The 23,765-nt window shown below is 44.6% G+C and overlaps 1 protein-coding gene across 2 annotated transcripts; it reads right to left on the reverse strand.

Moving 5' to 3' along the window:
• Positions 1-1,156: 1,156 nt before the first annotated feature.
• LOC136434636 (uncharacterized) lies at positions 1,157-2,934 on the reverse strand. 2 transcript variants are annotated; one of them, XM_066427564.1, is made up of 3 exons: positions 2,506-2,934; positions 2,037-2,142; positions 1,157-1,773 (listed from the first exon to the last, which is right to left on the reverse strand). In XM_066427564.1, exon 3 carries the CDS (start codon positions 1,751-1,753, stop codon positions 1,331-1,333), a length of 423 nt encoding a protein of 140 aa, XP_066283661.1. In that variant the 5' UTR covers positions 1,754-1,773; positions 2,037-2,142; positions 2,506-2,934; the 3' UTR covers positions 1,157-1,330. The 2 variants fall into 2 exon arrangements, with proteins under 2 accessions (XP_066283661.1, XP_066283660.1); XM_066427563.1 differs by having other exon boundaries at positions 2,528-2,933.
• Positions 2,935-23,765: the final 20,831 nt, after the last annotated feature.

A 23,765-nucleotide genomic window follows, 5' to 3' on the forward strand; every position in this document is an offset into this window, starting at 1 on the left:
TCTACTCTGTCAGGTTTTCTTTTACTCTCCGAGCAGATGTTAGGCTGTGGCTTGTTTTGGACGTCTTTTAAGGTGTTTTTATAAATTTAAGGCTTTCTATTTTGTCAGGTTTTCCTTTGGCAGACCAGAAATGCAGCCCGGCAACATAGAAAGCCCAATGAAAACGCCTACTGGTTGAAAAGACGTCCAAAGCAAGCTAGAGTCTAACCTCTGCTTTGAGAGAATCTTCAATAATGTGCCAAATGCTGTCACAAACCCTTACTCGAAGCCCGTTAGTTGGAAGATACAGTACATAGAAATATTATAAGCTAACTAGCGTTCCACACAGGCGTTATCGCATCATTGTGATCTAGTTACATATTTCCAAGGTATAAAACTTATCACAAGCTTTCGTAAGGTCCACTACATCTATACATACATACATACATACATACATATAAACGAATAGGTGCATACAAAGAGTTTGATTACACATAATCATATGGGATATAGCAACATATCGAAATTTAACGTGTCGTATACTTAAATATTACTTGTTCTAATGCCCAAACATTATTTGATGTATATACCTATCTGTACACATTAAGGATTATCACCTCGTAGTATTAATTGAATCTATCAACAGAACGGAGCGCATTGAATTCATTTGAACAAGCGGAGATAAAGGTGAATAGCTTTGAGCGTTTATCCTCATATCTTGAACAATCCATGATAAAGTGACGTTCGTCTTCAATTTCATAAACAGGCGCAGGCCATCTTTACTTATGATCACATCCGACTAGATGGTATAGAACAGTGTTATTCAAGCGCAGAAACTATACGTGAATATCATTAACAAAATATTACAGTTACAGTACTACAAATACGTGTACACAATACATGTAACAAAACATAACGTATGTTTTCTCTCTTTTTTTTCATATCGCTATAAGGCCCCAGAGTTTTAATAAAGAAAACTCTGTCTCAAACAAAACCAGGCCCTGAACAAAACCACCTCTAATGCTAGGGTCACATTTCCAATCCGTGGCCCGGCCGGACAGTCTTTGTGAACGAAAAGTATGATATAAAAGACAACAGAAACACAAAACGTACCCAAAGTTATTTAAGAGCATAGCTTGTGCAAATTTATTGACACACATTTTGATTTTTCGTTTCCGCAAACTGCCCGGCCGGGCCCCGGTTAGGAAATGTGACCCTAGCATGCATAAGGAGAGTTGCGAAACCATACTGTTGACGTGTTGTCTAAAAACTTGTGAATGGCTGTACTTTAGCGGGCACCAATGTGCCTTTGTTATTTTCTTATCAACATGGCTACACAACAGCAAATCCCTCATGTATTTTCATCCGATGATGTGATGTTGGTTCGTCTGTATGTGTTCTCTTCATACGACTTCTCTTCGATCAGTCGCGAGCCCAGGCGGAGACTGATCGCTCGTTTCAGGGCGGCCCGACGGTCGTTCAGTCGGTACACGGACCTCGCCAGGTCCACGAAGCGTTCCCCAAAGTCTCGTCGGGATTCGTGCTGGCGAAGTTCTGTCTCTACCGTCCACAGTTTGTCGTTAACCTCCGACAGAGGCGCGAACTCTTCCAGCGTCTCCATGGCGACGTTGCCGTGTTCGGACCATAACGTCATCAGCGCCTCCAGCTTTTTCTCCGCCTCGGCAACTTGTTGAGGGTCGCTGAGTCTTTTTGTCGAGATGCGCAAGATGGTCGTCCTGTCCACGACTTCGCCGAGAGGTTGATCCACATCCATGATCTTTGAAACAGGTGCATCTGAGTGACAATACAAGATACAAAACGAGTGTTGATGTAGCTTTCTTCACTGCAAAAAAAGGTTGAAATAGCAAAGAAGTTCAGATTGCAAAATAAGTTAAAATTGCTAAAAGAAGTCTCTTTTAGCGTAATAAGACCTGAATAGAAATGACTAGGCCTTGAAAAGCATCTATTCTTCTAAGTCAGATAAATTTCAAGAACAGTTGGATATGTCAGTGAGCCGTCTGTGTGCGGGGGGGGGGGGGTCTCTTATTCAAACTCACCTGTTAAACAGTCGGACTCAACAGTTGCACAACGTGAACGGTACGTGAAGTAGCAAAAACGTAGGATGAACGGGATGGGATGATACCGCGGGCTTCTACCGAATTCCTGAATTCAATTGAAAGGAATAACAAGTTGGCTACGGACAACTTCCAAACGGCCAACAACGTGCGAACAACCTGCCCATAAAACGTCTGACATCATCATCTTACGCTGTAGGTAGATAAACCGGATTTTTCAGGCTAACGGTTTTGGAATATGTCGTAGCATTGGGACAGATAGTTGTCATTTGTTAACCCCCCCTCTTATTGATAAGTGTTATTAGGTAATTTGTTTCAAGGCGTGGCTCTTCTCAAACAAGGGGATCAAACCGGTTCTACCAATAATAGAGAGCAAAACTGACTAGAACTCGCAACGTCGTTGTCCACACAAAAAAACGAAGTTGTTGACAACAAGACTGCGCCACGTTACATTATGAAAGTTAAGCTTCCACCTGGTGACGTCCTGGACAAGGCCACCATCTTACACATCAAAGCGGAACGGCTGGACGACCCGGACAAGGTGGCAAACGTGCGAAGAGAGCTGGAGGCCCTAACTGAAGCTTGGTCAAAACATGGAATGGTCGAAATGGAGTCGGTCGGGGAGTGGGCAGCCCTGCTGGAAGTCAACCGGGCGATGTGGGTCGTGGAAGAAGCTCTTCGCGCACACGAGTCAAGGGGAGAGTTCGGGGACCGCTTCGTCTCTCTGGCGCGGGCGGTCTACCGACTGAACGATCACCGAACTGCCCTGAAACGAGCGGCCAGTCTTCGCCTGGGTCCCGGACTCGGGGAAGGTGATGACCCCGTGCCAGACTACAACACTACAAAACAAAGTGAGTCCCTTTACGGTTGGTTAGGTCTTGTAAGGAGCCCCGTCGAGCAACTACTGTCCTTCAAGCTAGCCTCTGTCGACGACCTATTACCCACATTTTAGGGATTTCAATGTCTACACTTCGACTATTGTTAAAAAGTGTCAAAAATTACGAATCTTTCTGATGTTCGATTTAGACATTACTAATATCCCCATTCCACTAAGGCGGCAACCTCGCTGCGACCTGAAATTGACAGAGCGCTCAACGAATCTTATACTATTATTATCACTAAATATATAAAAGACGAATCTTTTAAAGCTTTGTGTCTTTTGTCCTCTTTTCAGTCGTACTTTTACAATTTGCATGATATTCCAATTATTGATGTCGGGGTTACAGAAATCCGGTTTAGGTCGCAGCGAGGTTGCAACGCGATCACTGCCTCGTGGAACGAGGGCCTAAAGACTTAAGACATGGGACAAACACAGCCTATAGGTTATCATGATACATGGTTTTTTTACCTACCATATTCATGAATCGCTAGCCAAATCTCCAAGCAGATCTTCCGGTAGCAAAATCGTTAAGTCGGCCAAAACAGTGTCCGTAAACCATTGGTGCCCTATAGCTGTAGACACTGTCCTGGCCGCCATAACGATTTTGCCAACGAAGGATCTGCGATAGTTAGTTATAATCGCCATCTAATACTCCCAATCCACTAGGACGGCGCTCTCGCCGCGCGCTCTCTGCGACCTAAACTTTAGTGCTCAATGAATTTCATAGATAAAAACGAATCTTTTTACGTTTTGTGTGTTTTGTTGTCTTTACAGTCATACTTTTACATTTTGCATGATATTCCAATTGTAAAATCAAGGATTATAGAAATCCGATTTAGGTCGCAGAGAGACAACAGCACCATCTCCGTCTAGTGGAATTGGGCCTATTGGAGAGGGGGCCTAGATGATGTTAACGCTCGAGATCCTGTCACATTCCACTTGTCAGGAGGTCAGGTACACGGTCAAGAATGCGCTGGACAAGATTGACCTGCCAGTTATCTAAATATTAGGCCACACCAACTTAATCTTATGGATGACATCCGCGCGCGCATTGATTTTCGCCTGTTGTCACCAAAAAAAAAAAAAAATCACCTCCTCCAAGGCTACACAGAACTCCGGAACTTGCCGACTTAGATTGCCGCAAAAGGCTAGCATTGTGCCGGCTTATCGGAAAACTGGGGCGTATTTGTGGATTGGTATGCCATCGATGTTGGTTGGGGGGATTTTGCTTTTGCACAGTTGTACGAGAGGATCGCGGCAGCCAGCGAGTATCGCCCAGACAATTTCAAACACGACCTGTCCAGAGTGGCTCTCACACGTTTCTTTTACAACAATGAGAGACATGGGAGAGGAATTGAGGGATTGGCAGAGGGATTTGTGAGCGTAAACCATGGAATATGCTTAATATGGAGTTCAATGCCATGTATGTTGAAACTGCCCTTATGGGTGTATATGAGTATTCTCATCACAGTCATATATCATCCACAGTCCTTGGAGCCAAATACCTTCTAATAGTATACTTCTTTGGTCGTTCTTGTTAATATATTAAAAATCAATCACTTGCGCTGAGTCTGCTATGATGAACAAGACAACCTACATGTACCTCCTACAAATAAACTGTGTTCTGTGGTTCAATTCGCAATACCAGCTTTGTACTAGTAGTCCTGTGGTTTAGCAGTATTTTTTTTTGCTGGATTTTTCTTTTTTTTCGCCCGCGCGCATTAGTTTTGGGGTCTCCAGAGGATGTCATCCATAAAATCAAGTTGGTGTGGCCTTACAATGAGTTACCAAACACATAATCTCGGAGCTCCAAGCAGATCTATCGGTGGTAATGACAGTATCCAAAGGGCAAAAGCAGTATTATTGGCCAATAATACTGCCTTTGCCCTTTGGATACTGTCATTGCCACCGATAGATCTGCTTGGAGCTATATGTTTGTTATCTCATAGATCTGCTTGGAGATTACCAGCCACATACGAGACATAAGGCGCAAACGCATTATCCACATGTTTATTGACAATGTACATCATGCCTGATGTAACGTTATTACATGACAGTGAATGGTGGCCATGGCCGCACCGAATATATGTTTTGGCAAAATCTTTACGATAAATTTCAACATGAGCTTTTTTACGATGAATCTTAATATGAGTATATACATTCATATACGTATGTAACAGAACATTTCCTGTATTGCATGCATAACTCTTTACTTTTACTACCTCTAAGTAAGTTGTTGATAAGATACTGCATAACACAGTAGTACTAAGATATATTATAATGATCAAAGTCACTAGTATTCAACCTGCCATGAAATAAGTTTTCTCAGCTGACATAATTGACAGCAGACTACAATGTGTACAATACACGTGTACTATGTTAAGTAGCCGTTGCCATACGTTGTACCGTGTACAATTGTCGTGCAATAAACTTCTTCTGTACAACAAGGCATGGTTCTATTCTCACATCCATGTAGAATGTTGGTCGTTCTTATGTATAATACCTTAAACGCTCCATCGATAAGTAATCCTCCGTCTAAAAAGAGAGGAAATATCAAAGAAGAAAACTAGTACACACTTTCCAATTTGACCATAATAAGTAACATAGATCTTGCTAAAGTTGGTCTTTCTCTATAAAAGTCCCTCTTTGTGGTGTTAACATGTAGTTTTCTTGATGTAGGTACAAAGACTGAGAATTTTCTCTTTTTGCTAATTACACTTTACTTCTGTCCACACTTCATATGCCACCTACATTCTAATCAAGCCTGTAAACTAATTCACATTCTACTATGTGTGAATGAGCCCTCCAGTTTGAGCAAAAAACAGCAACAAAAAAATGAAACCACTTTCATTTTTGTCGGTATCATTTCGATTTTGTCATCGGACCTCATCTTATCTCATTTTCATTTTCATACAAATGTTCAGCATCATATGTGTCCTGATCATCATTGGGTTTTACTGGTGTCATCTGTTGAGTTTGGTGCGTTTCGGCTCCGAAGTTCCAACCATCTGGCGGTGTCCAAGTGTACCTTCGACCTTCTGTGTCAAGATCGTCTTTTACAGCAGAAGCTAATTTGTCATCTTCGCAGTCTTTGTGACTTTTTAAGAACCTTTTCTTATGCCCAATCTTGTTCATTTTGTTCATTTTCTTTCGAGTGATTTTCTCCTCTTTGATGCCCTGGTCAGGCTTTTGAGTTTGGTGAGTTTCGGCTCCGAAGTTCCAACCATCTGGCGGTGTCCAAGTGTACCTTCGTCCTTCTGCCTCCTCGCTTTCAAGCTCCTTATCGCCTTCGCAGTCGTTGTGTCTCTTTAAGAACCCTTTCTTCGAATCAATCTTATTGATTTTCTTTCGAGTGATTTTGTCCTCTTTGGTGCCCTGGTCAGACTGAATGACCCCCGCTAAATGCCCTCTTACTTCGTTCTCATTCTCGTAAATGTTTTCAGCTTCAAATACTGAATCGGAATCGGGTTTATCATCTTCCGATGTTTTGTCTGGGTTCTTCCCGGCCAAAGTGTACCAGCCATCCGGCTTTGTCCATGTGTACCTCCGGTCTAGCGCTTCGTCGCCTTCGGAATCGTCGCCTCGTACAGCATGCGTTACGTAGTCACTAAGACTGTCTCTCGGATTCGCCGGTAAGGTTTCTTGTGAACCACCCGTTTCTTTCTTGATTTCGTCTTCTTCCATGTTCTGGTCAAATTGACTGGTACTCGTCTGATGTCCCTGCACCTCCTTGTCATTTTCATAGGGGTGTTCATCATCAAATGTGTCCGGACTGTTGGTTGTTGCCTGGTCTTGATCCGCTCCATCCTCAGTTTTCACGCCGTCTACTTTCGTCCCAGTGTCCTTAAGACCTGGTGCATCTTCGCCACCGATATCCTTGTCCAATAAAGCATCCATCCTTTCGTTTGTATCTATTTTCTTCCGGACTATGTTGACGACATCTTCATCTTTGTCCTGGACATACTGAGTGGAACTTTGCAAATGTTTTTTTGTCTCGTGTTCATTTTCATAGATGCGTTGAGCATCACATGTGTCGCCTTTGGTTCCTGCATCTTCAGTTGTCACGGTTTGGTTTGAAGGCTGCTGGTCTCCAATGTTGCAGCCATGTGGGTTTGTCCTAGTGTCTTTTAGAGTTGGTTCTTCGTCCTTGTCAGAATTGTCGTCTAATCCATCATGTGTCACGTGGCCATCAATGCCGTCTCCTTCAGCTGTTGTAGTTGGAGGGCTTTCCTGTGAATCGAGCCCGTCATTTTTGTCTCGTCTCTTCCGAATTATGTTGATGACTTCTTCGTTTGTGTCCTGAGCAGAGAGATGGGTTGAATGTGCTATTGGCTCATTTCTATAAGGGCGTATCGTGTTACATGTAGGCGGGTCGTCGACGGTTTGTGGATCTTCTACTGACACGTTTTCGCCAGGAGGCGCCTCATTTCCGGTGTTCCAGCCATCTGGTTTCGTGCATGTGTACGTTCGACCTGCCGTCTCGTCGCTTACGGAATCTTCGTCTATTGCAGCATAGGTTAAGTCGTGATTGTCCCCTCCACTGTCTTTGTCTCCAAGACAACCATTACTGTCGCCTGTTTTCGTTCGAATCATGTTGACGTCATCTTCGCCGGCGGTCTGATCCTGGTCAGGCTGAGGAACGCTCGCCGAATGATTTGTTGCCTCGTCCCTATTTTCATACAGGTGCTCGGTATGAACCGTGTCTGGGTCTTTGGCTTTGGCGCCATCAGTGTCCGTCAGGTTTGGGCTCTGAGACGTCCCGTCCCTAGAGCTCCCGCCACCCGGCTCGGTTGATGTGCAACTTTCGAAATCGTCGTCTATGGCGGCATACGTTAAGTTGTCGACATCCTCGTCGCTGTCACTGCCTCTGGCCCTAAGACTCTTCGGGGAGGTTTCACGCGAATCGACGCGATTGGTTTCATAAATTGCCGTTTGAGTTAAATTGAAGTCGTTATCGCTGATGCAGTGGTCAGACTTGATGTTCTTTGATGAGTGTCCAGCCTCGTCATTTTCCTGAAGGTCTTCCGTCTCTGATGTAGCCGGGTCGCCGCTGGTTCCTGCATCTTTCGCTGTAGTCGCGTCTTTGAAGAAATCGTCGTCTATGAAGGCGTAAATCAAGTCATCATCTCCGTCGGAGTCTCCCATTACCCACTGGGTAGATAACGCTGTAGCCTGGCCTACTTTTTCGTCATCCACCAAATGGCTTACGGGTGTAGGAGTCCCTTCTTGGTTCGACGTACTTGGTTCATGCATTTCATAGAATGGCTCGCCCTTGCCAGAATCGCCCTTTTGTGAACTTCTAGCTTCGTCAGACATCGCTTCTTCCCGGATAGAGGACAGTCTTGACACTTTCGATCTACTTGCAACAGGTTCTCCTTTGTTCCTTGCCCCCCTGTCTTCTGTCATTTCATAAAATGGCTCCCCGGTGGTCGAATCCTCCGGTTGTGAATTTCCGGCTTCGTGAGACATATTCATTCTAGACCTTCTTGGAGAAGGCTCTCCATTATTCCTTGTCCCCTCGTCCCCAGTCATCCCGTAGAATGGCTCTTCTGTTGTGTCATTTCGTCCGGATTGTGCGGGCGTTCCTAGGAAGTAGTGCACAATGTAGGGCACAATCATCGAGGTACGGTCATTCTGTGCGGTACCGGTAGACAACTGATTAGAGCTACCGTTTGTTTCATTGATTTTTGAGTCGCGAATTGCTTTCTTCTTCTTCTTCACGACACAGACAAAGACTCCAGTTGCACCGAGCACGACGGTACAAAAACTCCCTATGGCTATGAAGTAGAGCTGTTGATTCCCATTGCGGCCCGGCTGTGACTTTTCAGTGATGGTCTTCTCCGTGTTGTATTGCGTAGCATTACTCAGAGTGTCCTTTTCTATTGCTAGTCCTGTGGATCCGTTAGAGTTGTTTAACTGTTGCCGCGATACACGAGGGGCTTCTGTTGGTTCCCAATCCGCTCTATCCAAGCTGTAGCCAGTCTGGTTAAAGAGAGAGACGGACAGCTTTGCGGACCTTTTCTTGCCCACAGACGATGCCGTGCAGGTGTACATACCGGCCGACTCAGACGTGAAGTTGTGAAGAGTCAGGGCAACGTCCGTTCTACCCAGGTAGCTGACACGATGTTCCCTAGTCTGCCTCCCAAAGGGGTCGCGAAACCCTTCCGGTTTCATAAAATGCGTGAAGCTTATGGTGATCTCAACCGGTCGTGTGGCCGTGAGTAGCTTTCGTTCATCTCCAAGTTTGAAAAGACGCGAGAACACAGCCCCTCCCGGCAAGGTTACCGTCACGCGAGGAGCTACTTCCCAGAACACTCGACATTCAAGACTGACGTCCTGTCCTTCCTGAAACAGACGCGATGCCAGTCCTTGTGTTTTATTTCTATACCCTTTTGTCGGTCTTGCCATCAACGGCTCGACGAGAAAAGTCCTGCGGGAGTCGTTCTGAATGTTCTGCTGGTTTCCGTCTGCCTCGACGTCGAAGACCACGGCAGGCCTGGGACAGCTGGCCGTGTCCATGGTAATATTAGAGACGCGTCGGTGCTGGAGATGTGCCGGGTACATACACGTTAGCTTGTCGTACTCGAGAAACTTATCGCGAATGCTTCTTTTGCGGAACAATACGAAGGCGCAAGAGCATCGCAGCGGGTTGTTGTCTAGATCAACCGACCACTTTGGGGCTTCCAAGGCGTAAATGTTGTTTCCGTTAAGATACAGCGTCCTCAATTTCTCAAGTGTTCGGAACCACTCTCCTCGGATGAACGTTAGCTTGTTGTTCGATAGGACGATGAAGTACACGTTACGAAGCCCCAGAAACCCATCTTTCTCGATGTGGGCAATTGCGTTTGAACACAGATCAACAGAATGGGCCGAGGCAAGGCCATAGAAGTAGCCTTTGCGAATCGTCGTGATATTATTGCTACTCATAATGACTGTCCGTAACTTCACCAAACCGACGAAGGCACCCTCGTGTATGTCCGAAATACCACTCTCGATGAGCCAAAGCTCTCTTAACGAGGTCATATTCATAAACCTATCGGGATACAAGACGGACAGTCTGCTATATCCCAGCTGAAGAACTTCGAGCTGTGGTACGTTGATAAAAGGAGGGCCAGTTGCGTCCGTGTCGCTGACGTTGACAAGCGGATTCTTGTCCAAGTCCAGGACCTTAAGCGATGTGAGTCCACGGAACCAAGACGCCTGGACACGCTGGATCTTGTTCAACGCCAAAGTCAGTTGCAGGAGTTTGGGCAAAAGTTCGAAAGCGCCGTCCATGATCTGAGAGATCCCATTGTGGACCAAGTTGAGGTGTTGCAGATTCGGTAGATCAGCGAACCAGATCTTCTTCACACACGGCAAACAGTTCTCCCGTATGGTCAGGCGACAGAGGTTCGGGGTTCGGTTGAACAGGCCCTCGGAAATCTCGGCAACCGAACCGACCTCGATCGTGAACTCCAGCAACTGAAATCAGAATTAGGCCTTTCTAAACCATTTTCCAGATTTTACATATTTTTTCTGAGAATCAGACAAAAAGCACAATTGCTTATTTAAAGCATTCTACTCAAAAACATAGATATAAAACAAGAGTGAAAACACAATGTCAACATACTTACATAGATACAAAATCGATAAAAGAAAAGTGAATGTAAACAAGACAAGTTGGTGATGTAGAATCTACATGTACAATTCATTAGTTATACAAATTATATTCTGATTTGCATATTCACCATTTGATAGCATCAAGAACCATATAAGCTATCTACGTACCAAAAATCATGGCGATCCGTCAACCCCTTCTCGAGTTATTTCATTTCAAAATTCGAACATTTTAAAAAAGCCGCTGGGAGCCCAAACCTACACAGATTACTCCCTGCCCCGAGAGCTATCTACAACTCAAAAACCACGACCATAGCGTGTCCAGAACAAGAGATATCAAAACTGGAAGTTCCGCTGCAGTACGGTAACAAGCCGCTAGGCATCCCAAAGTCTAATCATTTCGACCTACCCACATATTAAATGTCAAGACCATCCATTCGGGCCTTGCTCGAGTCACACACACACACACAAACGCTACCAAAACATAACCTTCTTGGCGAAGGCAATCACGCCTTTATAAACACTCACTCACTCACTCACTCACTCACTCACTCACTCACTCACTCACTCACTCATTCACGCACAGCAAAAAACATCAAACACACACATGCATTTTGAGAGGTCAAAAAGTGTCAGAGACGTTTTGAGATGCCCTTTAGTTCATGCTCACCAGTAAAGCCTCAATTTGAAAAGCCAAACATTTGTCGGGATTGTGTAAGGAGAAAAATAATAGATATATCCCAAACAGCACTCAAGAATCTCATCCAAACAATCTTAGGAGGCAAGAAAGGATGTCGAGAAATGTGAACCTGCTGTGAAAGGGTGTATCCAACACTAACACATTTGTGACACTAAAACTTTATTTGATGGATAAAAAAAATAAATGAAGAAATGAATTAAGGTATAACAGTTGTATATTTTTTTTGGATAGCCATGGACCCATTTTTCTGAAGAGTAAAGTGGACTCCGAAAGCAAGTTACCGGGTCATCTTACCTGAGTTTTCGTCGGCGGTTCGGAGAGAATCTTATCCAGAAGGCTTGCTGACAGGGTCACACGTTCATGTTCAGACTGGCATCGGAGATAATTACAGGCCTTCCTCCGGAGCCCGTGGCTGTCGCGGTGCGGAGAGGGAGTTGTTCTGGGAGTCTCCCTCGGACGGGGGCACCTAACACGGACTCTGACGACGCCATACTTCGATACCCGTAGTGTAATATCAAACACCGGATTTGGGCAGACTGCCAAGCCGTTGTTGCAGCGGGGCACACCAGCAGCATCGGGACAGGCAAGTATGAGAAAGATGAGGTAGGCTAGTACTCGCATTTTAACAACTCTCTGCCGCCGAAAAGAGTGGGAAAGGGTTCTCGAAATATGGTTCAGACTTCGAGAATATATATTAGAAGCTCAAGCCGATACGAAAATTCACTCTGCTGCGAATCAAGCCTCTTTTTAGTACCTGCCCGACCAACACGGCCAGTGAAACTGTAGCATACGCGTTCGGATTCCTGACTTATAAGGTGCGAATGAGTTCTCCAGATGAATATTTGTATTTCGTATGAATTTCATCAATATATGCATACAACAATTTCTACGAAATCTATACAACCCTACATTTATGTAAAGGTCTTCGATACTGATCCAAGAAAGGACCGTTCTTAGCGAAACTAAAGGGAATATGGACCAGGGTCAAATGCCAGTTTATCTTCGCACACTGATCATTGCGATGGCAAAGCTTGTGGTTAGATAAGGCAGAAGTTTTGGGTGCAGAAGTCAGAAGTAAGGGGTCATCAATATACATCCAGTCGTTTCGTTGAAATCTCTTCGTTGAAGTCTGAGCCCCTCCCCCTGCATTTTGAAAAAAAAAAGTCGACAAGCAGACGCGGATACATACTGACTGGTAAAGAAACTAATGGGAATGTGAACAAGTGGTTCGTTAGTCTTCGCACACTGGTCATATATTAGTCTCTACCAGACTGTAGGGATAATATTTGCCAGGTTTGGCAGCCATATGGTTTTATTTGCTGGCGCCGAGGGGAAGTTGTTAATCTTACCGTGGACTGACTCTCCTGGCCAATCATTTCTAGTCTCTACCAGACTAAGCGCGTCGGCTATAGAGACAACATTTGCCGGGGGACTTTGGCCATGGAGGATAACATTCCCATCCGCAGTTTGCAATATTTGACCCTATCTCCATAGCCGACTCCCTTCATTCAGTTGACTCTATTTGGCCACTTTCTACTGTTTTCCCAGCGACCCGTGGAGACTGGTAGAGTCTAAATCATCCCCTTTTCTGCCGAATCTTACGATCCCTTACCTTCGCAGAAAGGCCAGGTGGAGGCTAGCCATATATGTACTTGAGATCGAGAGGTTACGGGGTCGATTCTTGCCCTTTTGGCCAGACGTTGTGCCCTTGGGACGCGACTTTCCTCACTCCTCCCAGGCGTAACAATGGGTGCCTGGCTTCGGTTGGGGAGGTAAAAGGTGGTGGAAGGAGAGGGATTGGCTCCGCTTTCCAGAACCGTGTCCTAGACACAGTGGATATAACAACCCGCTACCTAAACAGCCTCAAAAAGGCTATGGAAGTGCCTTTATATATCTGTACGGTGAAATCTTTATTCACATAGTCCCTATAGAAGCCCTACGGCTTTTGGTATGACTAAACAGTCCTATTGTAGAATACACAAGGTGCGTCTGGTCATTGCGGTGGGATAGCTTGCAGTTACATAAAGCAGATTTTTTTTGCGGGAGAAGTTTGTAGAAACGGTGCTTCCGAGTGCGCGTCAGGGGTCCTAATGCACGATGAATAAATTAGACGGCATCAGACAATTTCCACCTCTCCTTTTCCGCACGGACGTCGGAACGGCAGGCAGCAACAGGCTGCTTTCCGGAAACGCCTAGAGGTGATTAGTCTGGTCGAAACGTGCACCCAGACAATTTCTCGTGTTTCGCAAACTTGTTGGGTAAAGTTTCTACGTGTCAGTTCTCGCACAGCCCCCGCTATTCCTCCCTTCAAAACCAGACCATCACGAGACCAATCCTTTTCAGACAGCGACTATGGATGCTTCGTAAGATTTGCGTAATGGCACAAGTTTGCATTAAAGTTTTCCTGAAACGTTTATTTATGTAAACATTCATCGTCACTTCTCTAACTTGCACAACCGTCAAAATCGCTTATAAGGACAATGAGAACACTGTTCAGAGTAAACGTTTGTTACTGACGTTATCATTATCGCACGTAGAGACTACAAACCCGATAAATGTACAGTATACAATGTAAAGGTATAGGTAGTCCCATAGCCTTTTTGAGGCCGTTGGGGCAGTGGGTTGTTATCAACCGTGCGGAGTCCAGCCATCTCCTTCCGTCGCTTTTTACCTCCCCGACACAAACACCTGGTTGGAGTGAGGAAAGTCGTGATGCTAAGTGCCTCCCCAAGGGCAAAACATCGGCGGCACGTCAGAGGATTCGATCCCAGGACCTCTAGGCCAAACACTGGTTCGTGTTTGTCCAAGTCAGTGAGTACTGAACTATGTTTTCCTCGTCAAAAATTAGTCAACTTGCCAAGAAAAGACAATCACCGATTGTACGCCCTTGTACGAACCAGACATATCGCCTTTTTATTGACACAAGTGTTTTCTTTCTTTAGATCCAGTGTTGCTTCCGTGTGTTTATGTTTGTCTTGTTGCTAAGGATTTGTCCAGTAAACCTACGCAAACCTTCCTGGAAGAGATTCTTTTCCTGGAATAACCCACGGACATCGGCATGCTTGTCGCCGCGTGCGAATTAAAGCAAGAGGACACAGCTTTATATGTTTCCCACATTTTGCTAGCTTTCATAACGTGTAAGGCCTTTTGGATATAACGTATTCGTTGCCTTCTGGGCTCAATCGGCATCAAAAGGGTTTAACAAAGTTCGTGCCTTTTCAAGCAAGTTGTAGAATTTTTTTTCAAAGCTTTGTCATTCATTTTAAAGAACGAAGTGAATATGTGGATCACTCTTTGTTTCGCTTCGGTAGTTTGTCTTCTCCCGTACATGGGACAAGTTCAGGCAAATTGCAACGGGCCGGCCCTCTGCGTAACTCCTGAAGTCAAGGTCAGTGACAGATCGAACACATCGGATACCGTGTTTTTACGATTTTCCTGCCCCGCAGTCATCGGACCTGAAGGCGAACCTGACCGTCACGAAGGTCCAGAGAGATGTAAATCCAGGCATCAACGGCTCGAAGTGACGGACAAAGCCATGGGTAAGGGCCTCTCGGATGTGTCAAAGACTCAACAGGTACATCTTTGTTTTTGAATTGTTAGTGAGGTGTTTTTTTGTGGTTTGTTTGAACCTTTATTCATCCATGCATTTACGCATTCAGTTAAATTAATCAGTTGCATTTACATGTATGAAGAACGAACAGATCATTGAATTTGCTCAATATCATCTGTATCTGTATCTATATAGCCGGTATTACCGCCATTCGGCGTAACACACCAGCTTCGCAGGCACGCGGCGCGCAGCAGCTGGTTATATTACACCGAACGACCTGTCACATCTAACCTTCGCATATCTAGCTGCATGCATTGTCTAAAGCTATCTAATGAAGATGCTTCCACTGTACTTGGTTGTAACGAGTTCTAGGAAAATACGAATTTTTAAACACATCAATCCTCGGTTGAAAAGTCTTATACTTAAAGGCATGGCTATTCCTTGTCCTTTTCTGAGCTGGTATTAGATACTTATTAGTTGGTACGTCCACCAGTTTATTAGTCATTTTGTACATCATGCATAATCTGGACATGTTCCTTCTCTCCTCGAGTGACATCCACTGCAGATCTGTTTTCATTTTGGTGACACTAGCACCCCTGACGTAGTTGTTCATATGAATATTCGATCGAGATTACTGAGGTTAGGAAACTAAGGACACTGGCGATTGCCCCTATAGATAAGAATATTCAAGAAAGTTACTATAAACATTGACTATGTATGGCTACATGTGTGTTGATTCGATTGTAAATATGACGTCTGCGCGGCAATCAGTTTTCGTCCGTCTTCAAAAAACGTTTTTACCATACTGTAAATTGTGCAAAGCAGCTGCAAAATCAGCATTTATGTATTCCGTTAATTACTAAATGATATCGGAAAATAGATACTAATGTCGTAGAATTCCAAAGTTAATTCCAACGTCAAAGAAGAAGATGTGAAAAAACAACAAATGAAGAATCTTTTGTTCGGTATATCATACTCTGCGTGCTGAGTTATTTATTTGATCTTCCTAACCATTTAGATTTCATAATGAAGATAACTTTTTTTAACAACCTTTTATTTTTCTCGCGCGCTCACATCAGTTTTGGGGTCAACAGAGAATGTCATCCATACAATCGAATCAACATGGTCTATGTATAAGATGGCAGCTAGTACTAGAATGCATTCAATCGGTGTGGTCTCTCCCGCAAAGACCACTACAGAACAGTTCTTTTTAAGCTTAAGGATCACCTAGCTTGTCCCATTTGTTAGTTATGCTTCGGTCACATTTCCAATCCGGGGCCCAGCCGGGCTGTTTGCGAAAACGACAAATAAAAAAAAAATGCATATCAAGAAAATACACAATATATGGTTATGGGTAATTCTTTCCGTTTTGTGTTCTTTTGTTACCTTTTAAATCCGATTTTTCGTACCCACAAGCTGCCCGGCCGGGCCCCCACTGGAAATGGGACCGAAGCATTAAGAGGGAATGTAGTAACTGAAGTGGTGATTGGGAGAATCTATTGTTTGATACATTACAGATGGACACGCTGACACTAAGGGGTGCCATTGCAAGGTTTTCAAAGGGAGCATTCGAGAATACACCCAGCCTGTCTCAGTTATCTGTTGGGACAAGCTGTATCGTTTGTGTGGAGAATACTTGGTTTGTGGGGCTAAACCTCCTACAGAGCCTTTATCTCGACCACAACGAAATATCCAGCGTTGAAGACGGGGCATTTCAACATCTTCCTAAACTCGAAGTCCTAAGTTTGAACTATAACAAGATTGCGAGCATTAAGGGAGGCTGGTTCCGCGGTTCTGTCAAGCTGAAGACATTGGAAATAGAAAAGAATCCTTTGGTGAACATAGGCAACATCATATTCCAAGAGAGCCCCTTTGCCCACTTGCCGAAATTGACAGCGTTGCACCTTGCTCATGGTTCCCTAACAGTTGTAAACACCAATCATTTTCGAAATCTGGCATCTTTAAAATACCTACGGTTAACGAATAACCCCATTGCAGACATGCCGATCGGCTCCTTCAGTGGAACCGGTCTAATATACCTGTATTTGAGCTCAAATTCATTGACAGAAATAAGAGATGGTCATTTCTTTGGAATGCCCAAACTCAGGATCTTGGATTTATCAAAGAACAGAATTGCACAAATACAAGAACACGCATTCGTTGGGCTGTCCAGGTTGTTCGAAGTAGATTTGAGTCAGAACAAGCTGAAATATATTAGGAAGTACTGGTTCGAAGGACTGAGAAGTCTTCGAAAAATATTTCTACAGAGCAATGACATTGTTGTGCTGGATGGCCTGACATTTAAGGCGGACCTAGCAGGTAACCCTTTAAGATGTACATGTGCGTTGGCTTGGCTCCTTGATCAAAAAGATGACGTCACCGACTATAGTAACCTGAAGTGCATGTATCCCCCTCATCTACGTAACACTTTAGTGTCAAACATAAGTCTGAATAACGCCTTTTGTCCTACGCCTATAGTGAAGCTAGGCTTGTCCCATGAAACGCGAAACGAAGCAGGAATCTATCAACTTGTAAAAGGACATTCTTCTTCTGACGATGACGCCGTACACGTTACATGTGACGTGTACTGGGAAGTGCCTCCTATGATAACGTTTACGCTGGCCAACAAGACCGCATTCTCCCACGCAGCAAGAATAGGGGACGACGAAAGAATTGAGACCATCTCAGACCAAGTGAATCTTACATTTATCCTAACGCAGTCCATAAAAACTGGTGGGTGGCTAAGTCTCAGGAATTCCCCTTCTTCAAACTATGTAGGAAAGACAACGCTGTCTGTGATCGTTAGTCGGTTTGTGTTACTTTCGTCTGGACGTTGTAGCTGCGACGCATCATCCGTAATAGGAAATTCAACACATACCGCCCTCTCCTCGAGATTGTTACATTCAACCATAACACCAAGAACACACCATATTAACCCCACGCAGAATGATGCCGTTACGATGGTCGTCGACAAAACTAGCCCTTCACTATCCGAAGGGTCAACAGCGCAAGGTTTTCGCTATTGGGTCTCTGTAGTTGGTGCTGTGGTTTCTGCTTTTGCAGTGCTCGGACTAGGTCTTACTGCGACGTGCTTGTTCTTGAAATTAAAGAAAAGACGCCTTCAACAAATGAAGCAGAGTAGTAGCGGGATTCCAAAGGCAAGGGACAGCACAGGTAACCATGGCGACGACAACTACATGATACAGCCCTATGCTGTCGTACACTACACAAATTCGATCGACAGTGAATCTCATGATATCCCAGATACCAGTTCACCGACAGGAAAAGAGTCTGAAACCACCACCCCGTTTTACCTGATGAAAAATGAAAAGGTGGTGGAGGCTAGAACTGATAAAATGCGTCCTGGTTTAGGGAACCTGCCCATGGACAAACATCTTGTCAATTCAAATGAATATCAGGTGATCCCAGATACACGGACAGGGCAAGAGACTAAAGCCGATCCATCAAACCCCATGAAAAATCAAAAGGTGGAGGGGAACCGTACTGAGCAGACGCGTCCTGTTTCAGGGTACCTACCTATGAACAAAAATCTTGCGCGAAGCAATCACGGAGAAACTACATCTAGCAAGTCCATCTCAGCTATGGATGCTGGGCAAGACTAATAAACCGGATATCTTTCACGAAACGCTGAAGATCAGTAAAATTGACCAACCAAAAGTTCATGGACCATTCGCGACTCCATTCATCAAACATGTGACAGTGTTGATTGTCATTAAACTCGTTCTTGCTCATAGTAAATGACATACGCCATGCTTTCACATACATAAAGAACGCACTTTTCAGATCATTCACAACGAAGCAGAACACAATCTGCTGAAATGACACACGAAGGACATCATCGTACAGGCGAACGCCATCGTAGCGACGGTCACTACTCCCTACAGCCTTATGCTGCCGTACAAGTTGCACAGAGTTAGAAGAAAATGACAGTCAGGTCAGTTTTAATGCACACACGACATCATGTGTTGTTCTGATGTAACAGATTAGTCTATTTGCCGAAGGCTGCTTCCGTGGGTGAGGCAATGGTCTGGTTCTAAAGGAGCCCAGACGGAAACAAACAATCTGTTTACCAGACAATCTGAGAGGCTTCATTCCTAATGGCTACGTTGTTGCCTGAGTGTGTGGGATAAAATTGGTCTAGTAGCCATAGGACACTGTCTCTAAACCCACGCAGACTGCTCCGTTGGGATGACTTGTGTTTTTCTTTATTGTGGCGCAAACATTTGTTTGTTTGTCGCCTTTGTGAATAAAACAACGAGACATTTGGCATTATATGTACAACGCCTACCCTGGCCCCACACCGTGTTGAGATCTTTGAATTTAAAGAAATGTGTCCAAAAATTATTTTTCGGGCCACGTTAGCCTTTAACAGTTTCAGCACTGTTCGTACCTTTGTAGACATTAGTACATTTCGAGAAGCTTGTTCCCAGCAGATCGCAAAACGACGGTAAAAATGTGGATCCATTTTTGTTTGGCTTCGTTAGTTTGTTTACTCCCTTGCGTGTTTGAAGTTCAGGCAAATTGTAAAGTGCCGGCCCTTTGTGCAAGGCCTTCCTCCATCGACGTCCGCGACAGGCGGGAGAGACTCGGGTCCGTGTCCGTGAGTTTCTCTTGCTGGAGGTTGGGCACAGATGGAGTGGGACTGGGCGCCCATCTTGGTACGGAGATCGACCGCTGTAAATTCAAGAATCGCCGGCTGCATCTGACACACGAAGTCATGAACATGTCTCTCTTCGACATGAAAGGGATTGAAAAGGTGCGTTCGGACAGTTTTCTGCTCTTCTTGGATTTTATATCATTTTAGAAAATACACATTTCTTTATTCGTGTGATTTTCAAAACCCTAGTCCTGCTGGATTTCCAGTGCAAAAATATACCCCAACTGCTAATGTTAGTGCCTAGACACCTTTGAAACAAAGGGTAGTTGTTGCGTACTGCTCATTTTAGTTACTTCGCTTTACAACAACCGCGCGGGTGCAACAAACGAATTCTAGAAATACCCTCAACCCGACAATTGTCAGGGCTAGCATACAGAACAAGCATGTGCAAACCGACCATTGTCGGACTCAACAGGACAAGGGTTAACTTAACGAGTTTCGTCAATGCAAAGCCATAGTTGACCACTTCTAGGCATTGAACTAAGTTGATAGGAGATAAAGATTACCATGCTTGGAGATAGCGATGGACATTGTTTTCGAAGGCTTGCAGGTTGTATAGGGGAGGGGAACAGAGAGAACAAGAAGTGTGTGATCATCGCAGCAATGGCCATGAAAGAACCGATAGAAAAGAGACAAGGAGGCAACGTTTCACCTGGGAGAGGGAGTCCAGCTTTGATGCCAACTGATAGCTCATAGCCATACAAGTTCTCATTTGTATTCGGTCTACTAGCTATAGTTGAGGACGATAGTGTATTTTATTTCCTTCCTCATATTCGAGTGAATGTCATCTACTCAGGTAGAAAAATAGAGGCTTTGTGAAATAAGGTAAGAATATAAAAGGAAACTACAATACAATTTGGCATAATGTAGAGAACAGCAACTGATCCTAATGTGCCTTTATGCACTAGTGAGGTATTGATGGCAACATTCTTGGTGAATCCATCATGAAAGTAAACATGAATCCGTAGACTGATAAATGTATCGGAAGCATTAAAAGTGATCTCTGTTTACAAGTACAAATTTGAAGTCTACTACAAAAAATTGCGCGAAAAAAAGACTTTTTGTTCAATTTATCGCAGTTGGGCACGCTGAGATTGAATGGTGACATCGCAGACGTCTCAGAAGAAGCCTTCAACCTGACTAGCCACCTGACCAGCTTGTCAATCGTAAAAAGCTGCATCGCTTGCGTTAAGAAGACTTGGTTCAAGGGGCTAGACCTGCTAACAGACCTGGACCTCAGCCAGAACAGGATCTCCGACATCGAAGACGGTGCGTTTGAACATCTTCCTAAACTAGAGATGCTCATATTGAATCATAACGAGATTAAGAGTGTTCGCGCGGCCTGGTTCCGCGGAGCAGGCAAGTTGCAGTGGCTGGAAATAGAAAACAATCCTCTGGCGAAAGTAGGGAACACTGTGGTCAGCCCTTTCGCTCACTTGCCAAAGCTGGCATGGTTGTTTCTTAGTCATGGTTCACTCACACATATTGAGGTCCATCACTTTCAAAACATAACGTCATTGAAAGAGCTTGAGCTGGATGACAATGCCATTTCGAACCTACCGACTGGTGCCTTTCGTGGCACCGGTCTGAAATATATGACTTTGAGCTCAAATTCATTGACAAAGATACGAAATGGCTATTTCATTGGACTACCACGTTTGCTTCTAATTGATTTGTCAAGCAACAAAATTACACACATTGAAGATGGTGCATTCTTCGGACTCTCAGAGTTGTCCTGTATACATCTGAGAGGAAATAAGCTGAAATTCATCAGAAAGGACTGGTTCAAAGGACTGCAAGCTCTTTCCAAAATTTACCTACAGAACAATGACATCGTAGCATTGGATGGTCTGACGTTCAACGTTACTTTGTCAGATAACCCTTTGAGGTGTACATGTGCATTGGCTTGGCTTCGTGACCAAAAAGACGACGTCGCCGACTACAGTAGTCTGACGTGCAAGCATCCTTTATCTCTCCGAAACACGTTGGTGTCAAACGTATCGCTGAATAACGTCACTTGTCCCAAACCTTTCGTGAAGCTAGGCATGTTGCCCAGCAAAACTAAGATGATGAACAAAGAAAAGATATCTAAACATGCAGCAGATGACGTCGTGTACTTGAAATGCGAAGTGTATTGGGAACTGCCTCCTCTGATGACATTTGCTCTAGCCGAAAAGGTTGTTTTTTCCCATGCAGTAAGACTAGGAGAAGATGACAGAATTGAGCCCGTCTCACTGTCATCAAACCTTACGATCAACTTGACGCAGTCCGTGAAAACGAGTGGGTGGCAAAGTCTCTGTGAGTCTAACATGGGTAAAAATTGTTCAAATAATTACATGGCGAAGACAACATTGTCACTCGCTATCAGTCGTTTAATGCTTCTTTCGTTTGGTCAGTGTACTTGTGAAGCATCGTCTGCAAGTGGACACTCAACAGATAACATTTCTTTCGCTCTTTCTGACAATAATGCTGAATTGTTGCAATCGACAACACCGTATGTGACATTTACGAGTCCACACGTTGGAACATTATTACTTGACAAAAGCAACCTTCCACAACACAAAGAAGTTGTGAAACCGCACGCGTATCGTTTCTGGGTGCCCGTAGCGGGTGCTGTGGTCTGTGCCATTGCAGTTCTTGGACTAGGTCTGAGCACAGCATTCCTGTTCTCAAAGAGGAAGAAAATACGCCTTCAACAGCCACAACAAAGTGATGACACAACTCCCAAAGGCAGAGGGAATGTATACACAAAATAGAGTGAAGATGCTTACAACGCAATGCACTCTAGCACAGTTAGCTGCGCATATAAATAGTACAGGCGATGTTGAAACAAATTTTCAAATCATTCACAACGAAACAGCTGAAAGGACATACGAAGAGACGGACATCATAAGCATTGAAAATTATATTGTAGAGCTGTTTAAAACCTCTGACCAGAAAAGAGCCTAATTGAAATCATGGTGCACTTGTTGGCTGATTGTCTGATGGTCTACAGAAAAGTCTATGCGCCGAAGGCTGCCTCCGTGGGTTGAGTAATTTCTGGTCTGACGCTGAAGGAGCCCAGACGGAAACAAACAATCCGTTCACCAGACAATTTAACAAGCTTGCTGCCTGCTGGTTACGTTGCTGCCTGAGTGTGTGGGCTCGAATTAGTCTATCAGCCATGGGGGCCTGTCTGTAAACCCACGCAGACCGCCATGTTTCTACATTGTGTGGAAATATTGGTCTGCTTGTTATTGACGACAACTTGTGTGGATAAAACATCAGGGCATAGCTTTACGCTTTCTACCTGTTGGTTACTGCATCTCCTGCGTGGATGCAAATTGGTCTAGTCGCCACAGGCAGTTTCGGTCTGTCTACCCACACGGAAACATCCATTTGGGACCGACTTGTTATTTTTCTACACAGCTTTATAGTCCCCCGCTTTTCCTAACTGTCATTCCGTGTTTGAGTCTTTTGCCATGAAGGTGTAGTAGCACCCCCTCTCCCCGAAATATTACTTTTAAAGCGCCAACGTTGTTCGTATCGTTTTGATCAGGTGATAGAGAAAAAATTAATGATCAAAATATCTTGAAACGAAAATGTGGATCACATTTTGTTTGGGGTTTCTGGTTTCTCTCCTCCCTTGCGCTGTTGCAGTTCAGGGCAATTGCAACGCGCCGGCCCTCTGCGAAGATTCTTCAACTACCAGCGTTCGCGACATACGTTACGGAGAGGGCATAAAGGACATATCGGTGACCGCCCTCTGCTCGACTCTCGTCGCAGTCGGTACCCGGCGTGGTGGCGGGGAGGAACGCCGCGGAGGCGCGGCACACTGGCGCTGTAAGTCCGAGCATCGACGGTTGCTTGTGACCCCGAAAGTCATGGCAACGTTCCTCACCGCTTTACCAGAGGATTCTCAGGTACCGCTTACCGCTTATGCTACGGCCCCATTTACCAATCCGGGTCCCGGCCGGGCAGCTTGATTGTGGGAACGAAAAATAGGATATACATTGTAAAAGACAACAAAAGATACAAAACGTAAAGAAATACTCCTAACCATATATTGGGTATTTTCTTGATATGCGTTTTCTTAATTTTCGTTTTCGCAAACAGCCCGGCCGGCCCCGGATTGGCAATGGGACCATAGCATTACGCTTACCAGTCCCTTGACCGTGGGTACGTTCTTGTAGCCTCTACCAGGCTCCACAGGGCGCTGGTAAGATAGTAGAAATTTGCCAAATAGACAGATAACATGCCAGAGGAGTTAGCTGGCCAAACTGAACTCCCTGGCCAGCTAACTCCTCTGGCATGTCATCTGTCTTTTT

The sequence above is a fragment of the Branchiostoma lanceolatum genome, chromosome 5, assembly GCF_035083965.1.
Source record: "Branchiostoma lanceolatum isolate klBraLanc5 chromosome 5, klBraLanc5.hap2, whole genome shotgun sequence".
Classification (NCBI taxonomy): domain Eukaryota; kingdom Metazoa; phylum Chordata; class Leptocardii; order Amphioxiformes; family Branchiostomatidae; genus Branchiostoma; species Branchiostoma lanceolatum.

Bases quoted from the DNA above. Each gene is read 5' to 3' on its own strand.
- LOC136434636 (XM_066427564.1), bottom strand. From the start codon at position 1,753: ATGGATGTGGATCAACCTCTCGGCGAAGTCGTGGACAGGACGACCATC.